This window comes from Mustelus asterias, unplaced genomic scaffold (genome assembly GCF_964213995.1).
Source record: "Mustelus asterias unplaced genomic scaffold, sMusAst1.hap1.1 HAP1_SCAFFOLD_4021, whole genome shotgun sequence".
NCBI classification, from domain to species: Eukaryota; Metazoa; Chordata; class Chondrichthyes; order Carcharhiniformes; family Triakidae; genus Mustelus; species Mustelus asterias.
In genome coordinates, this window is record NW_027593966.1 from 1 (window position 1) to 6810 (window position 6810).

At 42.1% G+C, this 6810-nt stretch overlaps 1 protein-coding gene across 1 annotated transcript; it reads left to right on the forward strand.

The window, feature by feature from the left end:
• Nucleotides 1–5494: 5494 nt before the first annotated feature.
• Nucleotides 5495–6385, forward strand: LOC144490913 (putative G-protein coupled receptor 139). The gene has a single exon (XM_078208596.1). It carries the CDS (start codon nucleotides 5495–5497, stop codon nucleotides 6383–6385), a length of 891 nt encoding a protein of 296 aa, XP_078064722.1.
• Nucleotides 6386–6810: the final 425 nt, after the last annotated feature.

The window sequence follows — 6810 nt, forward strand, 5'->3', positions numbered from 1 at the left end:
AGTGTAATTTATACACTGGCAATAGATTTCCCATATTTCACTAAAACTTTCAAGGTCGTAATCGAGTGACTTGGCTGTTGCTGTGGGTGTGTCCTTTTGGAGGGAGATGAATCAGGCACAGAGAGGACGTTTGGTTTGCTCTTTATAAATTAAACAAGCGTCAGAACATATTTTGACATAGAAAAAGGATACACATGGATTGTTGGCAGGGTTTGAATAGTTTGAGGTATAAATCATAGAATCAAAGAATCAAGACAGTGCAGGAAACTTTGTGTAAACAGAAACTCAAATCCTTGTGTGATTCATGAATACACACTATCATTTATTTCATGAATTTGTGAATGGACTTATCAGTGGAGCTTCTCAATGTGACATCTTGGGAAAATATATGTTATGCAATTGTTAAATGAGCTTTTGAATGTGAAATATAATAATAGTAACCCGTGGTCTCCAAGTGACTGAAGCCTTCATGTGTCCTTGGTTTAGATGTTTCTCAAATAAGCCGTGTTGGCTGCCACGTAAAAATGCTGAAACAATAATGTTTGCTTAATGTACTGTAATGATGTAGCGAATTACACAACTATTTATCCCTCTGGAATTATTACTAGTGTATAAGTAACGGGTCGTCTTTTAATAAAATGATGTGGTGTTCTGCCAGAGAGCAAACGCACACAGGAGGGACATCAAATGGAGGAAGCAATAATTCTGAGGATTAAAGGTGTTTTTTACTGTATCGTCGCGGCTTTATGTATACCCGGTAAGCTGTGAAATTGTTTTCAGTGTTAAACTCTGTTGATACATCTTCGCTTTATTCTATTGATAAAACATAAATCCTTCCTTCTGCGAGTTCGGTACAGATAATGCATTCATTTCCATCTCTCTGGCTGTAAATTTGAACTCTTCCAGTATTCTGCTGCCCGTGTATTCACTTCACCAATGGTTGTTGTGTTCTCCGATCTGCATTGCATCCCGTTGCTGTAATATATCTGTTTTCAAATTCTCTGATCACGCAAATCCCTCGCTTGCTCCCAGTAAATTCGTCTCCACCAAGAACCATCCGAGCTCGCTTTTTTCCTCCAATTATGTCTTCTTAGTGACAGGAAAACACAGCAGATGCTGGAAATCTGAAATAAGATGAATAGTTAATGCAGGATAAATTCAGCAAAACGAGGAGCATCTGTCAGAGAAAAATGGTTATCAGCCAAATAAAATGCAATGGTTGCATTTATGCAGACATCCTGCAGACTGAACATTAATACATTAACATGCATTTATTTTATTGAGATAGTTGGAAGATAACCTCTCTGAAACCCACACAGATACGTGGAGAAGGTGCAGGCTTCACATGGACACTCACCGAACGTCAGTTTTGGACCTGTGCCTTTGGCGCTGTGAGGCAGCAGTGGTAATAATTGTGCGATCCAAATGTGACTTCATTCTGATATTTTTCTGACCCATTTTCTCTGATATTGTTTACAACGTGATGCTTGACTGATTTATTTTATTCGTGCATCAAATATGGCCGTCGCCTGTTGGGCCAGTAATTGATCGCCCATCGCTGAAGGCAATGCTGCAGATCAGATACAGGAGACACCAAATAAGGACTCCAAATGTCCTTCCCTGAAATACATTAGTGAACCCGTTATAGAACATTAATAGGATTCAAACTTACTCACCAAGAGCAATTTAACTTTGGCAAAGGGTCATGTGGACCCGAAACGTCAGCTCTTTTCTCTCTTTGCAGATGCTGCAAGACCTGCTGAGTTTTACAGCATTTTATCTTTTTCCCTCAGAGCCCCACCCTGGGTCTCTGGATTACTAGTCCATTGACAACAATACTATGCTACTGACTCCCCATGTAATGAGACATAATTGTCCGCAGTCCATTTTAACGCACAATACTGTAGTGTGTTGATTTCATTTATCAATTTTACAGCAATATGATAGTTAGAAAGCAGTCAATGTTCAGTTGCACACTATTTTAGTCTCGTGTCGATGTGGACTTTGTTCACATCCGCTGTTGGATTAGTCCCTCTTGTCGCATTTTGTTGCATAACGCCATGAACAAGAAAAAAAACATGATTGAAATACTCAGAAAATGTGGCTGGGTCTGTGAAGATTGTTCAGACTGAACGATTCAGCTCAAAGCCTTTTTTATTCAGAAATTCAAGAAGAGAGATTGATGGTGGACGTTGTGCAAGAGGAAGTGAGGAGGGCAGTAAAAATCGGACAGCGCGTGTGGAGGTAGGGGAGATTAAATGGCAACACGTTTCATGGTACAAAATACAAATGGAAGGGTAAACGTTACAATAAATAAGTAAGTGATTTACCGAGTGTGGGTGTGAATCGTTGAAGAATGAAAGCAGTGTCGGAAGGCAGGAAAATAGAAAAAGGCAAAAAGCAGGCAAATCGGCATAAACAAAATTATGCAGGCAGTGCGTTATAAACTATGGTTTGAAATATTTGAAATGAATATTGAGTTCAGACATCTATCACGTTGTAATATTAAAATATGCTGCTCTACCGCAGCCTTGCACTCAGCCTCAATCGAACAAAGGTGTCGCCCATGGATAGTACAGTGAGAAGACTCACAACACCAGGTTCAAGTCCAACAGGTTTATTTGGTAGCACAAGCTGTCGGAGTCTCGCTCCTTCTTCAGGTGAGTGAAGCTGAAGGAGGAGCGAGACTCCGAAAGTTTGCCGACCAAATAAACCGATTGGACTTTAACTTGGTGTTGTGAGACTTCTTATTATGCTTACCCCAGTCCAACGCTGGCATTTCCGCATCATGCCCATGGATAGTGACGTTAGTGTGACTGCCAGGTACAGAATTAACCGGCTGGTAACTGGAGATATGGGTCGGTCTTGATGAATTGGAGTATTCTCAAAGCACTTAAACAATCTGGTCCTTACACCCCCAGAGTAAGGAGTATCAGATTTTGAGCAGCAAATATGATGTACTGACCTGCATAATGTAAACATAGAAATTTACTTCAGCTGTTACATTGTTCCTGCCAGTTTGGCATTCGCCAACTGCTTCTGTCCTCTCCTTCGCACAATACCAACAAATGATTCAGCATTTTTCCCGCAGCACTTCCACGCTTCATCTAAAACGCATCACAAACACATACGGTTTGAGTGTGCCACAAGGCAAACATGCTGTCCAAAATTGGAATCAAACACTAAATCTATTGATTATCTTCAGGAAACAATAGCGCGGTAATATCCTCGAATGCATGGCAGCCATTTCGCATACATCTAACTGAGTCGTAAATGTGTCTCTCCTCATGGCCTGAACTGGGTCAGGAAGTTTGGTCATATCTAACTTTAAGAACACCCAGTGAATGGGGGTATGAGAGTGGATATTGCCGGCGATATCATAACTGTGGTGAAAACCAGGAATGAAATAATATGAGCCGACTACAAAACTCAGATAATGTCCAATTATGCAGAAATAATGATGCTACAATACGAGGAACAGAGTAGAGGAGCGCTATTCTGTCCTTCCACGTTAATCAATCACTTCATTCATAATCCGACTGTGATGTTCATTCTACTATCCTGCTCTACACCATAAATATTCGCTTAGTGCAGCTCCAAATATTAACCTAACTTAGTCCTGAATTTATCAAATGGCACTGTCGCTACTGCTCCCTTGGGAAGATAATTCTACAGACTAATGGCGCTCTGAGTGAATATACAATTGTGCATACATATCATAAATGGGAAACAGCATATGTACAACTGAATATCTTACATGTGGTCTCCCAGATTAGACCATAATAGTATACGAAATATGAACAGGTGCAGGCTGTCCGACCCCGAGAGCCTGCTGCATCATGAAACTGGATCGTGGCTGATCCGATTCCACAGGTCCAGTTTCCTGTCTTTTTCCGATTATCTTTGATTCCCTTTTTGATGAAAAGTCGATCCATCTCAGCCTTACGCACGGTCTCACAGTGGTTCGCACCACTGTTCCACAGCGCCAGGGACCCTGGTTCGTTCCCGGCTTGGGTCACCGTCTGTGTGGAGTTTACACGTTCTCCTCGTGACTGCATTGGTTTCCTCCGGGTGCTCCGGTTTCCGCCCACATTCTGAAAGGCGTGCTGGTTAAGTGCATTGACCCGAACAGGCGCCGGACTGTGGCGACGAGGGGAATTTCACAGGAACGTCATTCCAGTTTTAATGTAAGCCCTACTTGTGACTAATAAATACATACACTTTGTAATCTTAAATTTGCACAAGGACTCTGCCCCTACAGCTCTCTGGGCAGAGAATTGTACGGAATCACAATCCTCCAAGAGAAGTAATTTATCCTCACCTCATTCTTAAATGGGTTCCCCTTTGTGCCGGAACAATCTGCTGTAGCATTAGACTCTCTCATGAGGTCGATCATCCTCTCAGCATCTACCCTGTCAAGCTCCTTAAAAATCCTCTACATTTCATTGAGATCACCTCTCATTCGTCTAAATTCCAATGAGTAGAGTCCCAACCTGTTTAACCTTTCCTCATAAGACACTCGCTCTAGGCAGTGAAGCATTGTAGTTAACCTTACCATAACTGCCTGCATTAACGTAACATATTTCTTTAAGTAAATGTAATATGGTACAAGTATCCACTTTGCATTTGGACTGAAAAGCTCCCGCCAGAATATTAAACGTTTGCAACTGTTTCATCTCTCACAATTCAGAACTCTAATTTTTATAGCCCCCACATGTCGAACGTTGCCTCGTCAGTCAAAAGCTCGCAATTGCTATCACTGAGTGCTTCCAAAAATGCAAGTATTCCCAACCTTGTGTCAGAAGCGCAAAGCTCCACACAGAATTCTCGGGGGTGTCACAAAACTTATTTTCAACGCTGAACACGAGTTCCACAATTCTACACTCGGCCCCTTTGAAATGAATGCTAACATTCTCCGTGTCTTCCTCCTAATGCCCTGGAACTGTACGCGAGCATGTAACATTCGCTTTGTCACTTCCAATTTCTTCCATGGCCATGCCCTCCAGTGCACCGTTAATTTAATACAACATCACGACCATCTTTCATATTTGCAGTCTTCCAAATCTAGGCGCTGGAGAATCCTTGATTTCTTGTCTGCATTCTGTGCTCCATTTGTTTAGCTGCCAAGCCATCCAGATATCCAGCTGTGGATATCTATCACTAAAGATCTCACCTTGCCGTCATGTCGGACATTTTACAAAACATCTGATTGGAGAAGAGAAACGTGGCAGCGAGTTACAGGCGTAAGTTAGATAGACGACAGAAACCGGAACGTTGAAGCATGGATTCCAGTAAAATTGAAGGAGAATTGCTGTACTGCAGAGTGTTTGAAGTTTTCAGGGTGGGGGCTATTATGAACATATAACAGTGTTAAATTAAATATTGCATTTGAGCCAATGGACATTGGCTTCACATTATCGAACTCACTCTAAGTCATGTAGCTCTTTTGTCTAACCTCTCTTAATTGTTGTTTATTGCAGCCAACTTAATCACGATGCTAACACTCCAACTCAGAGACTGCGGTCTGTGCAAGAGCACTACTATCTACCTGGTCGCCATGATCACGGCAGACGTCCTGGTCCTCTCATTTCTTGTTCTGGTAAACCATATATTGGTTCCCAATTTCCCACAGGTGCTTTACCTTAACAGCGTAGCCTATGGCCTCAACTCCATCATGAGTACCGCTGTGATTGACTGCTCAGTATGGCTAACCGTGTCCTTCACCTTTGACCGTTTCGTGGCAATCTGCTGCCAGAAGTTCAGAGGAACTTACTGTACTCCGAAATCTGCAGCTCTGGTAGTTGTGGTGATTTATCTTGCGACATATTTCAGAAGAATCCCAAATTATTTCACAAATATACATTACTATGATCATAAAAACCTGCAAAACGAACATAGAGACGGTCTCAGCATTGAATCTAAGCAGGCCTGGAGAGCATTTGACTGGATGAACATTATTTTAAATCCCTTAGTTCCTTACTTGGCTGTGGTGCTGCTCAACCTGTTGACAGTCAGGCACGTCCTGGCGGCCAGTCGTGCCCGGCGGGGATTCCGGGGAGATGCTCACAGTTCTGGGGACCCCGAGATGCAGAATCGGAGGAAAGCCCTGGTGTTGCTCTTTGCCGCCTCGGCGAGTTTCATCTTGTTGTGGATGCCGACAATCGGCCTCTTCCTTTTCTCACGGCTCACTGAAAGCTACAGTTTCCCCGACTTCAACCACCCTGTTGCTGTGATTCATGAAAGCGCTGACATGCTCAGTGCACTGAACTGTTGTACCAGCACGTGTATGTACGCTCTAACCCAATCCAAATTCAGGGCAGAGCTGAGAAGGACGCTGCGATGTGGGAAAAATCGAATTACTAAAACGACTGCTGCACGTGACTGAATATTCAGGCAATGGCGCGAATGTACGATCCCACAGACAAATTATAATTGATGCAATTAATTCACGACAATATTTGTTTCCAAACGATTTTCAATTAGAAGTTCATTTTGAAGTTGTAAACTAGTAAAATAAATCAACACAACTGGGTTAAGCAGAAATTACAATTACTTTTCCATCACAAGTGGAATTATAATTGTAATTTCACAGTGAAATAATTACAATTTATAGCGTATTGATATCGATCGAAAGTTGAAGTACATTTATGGACCTGCAATAAAATTGTGATAATTATTGGAGTCTGCAAGCTCATCAATTATTTTAGGTAGTCGGCAGTTTTTAGATAACATGTGGGGACAGAAATGGATGAGCCACTTTTGGTGAAACGGACCGCCACTTCTCTGCTTTCGCTTGTTTATTTTTCCATC

Excerpts from the sequence above, each read along its gene's own strand:
- LOC144490913 (XM_078208596.1), top strand. The coding sequence starts at position 5,495 with ATGCTAACACTCCAACTCAGAGACTGCGGTCTGTGCAAGAGCACTACT.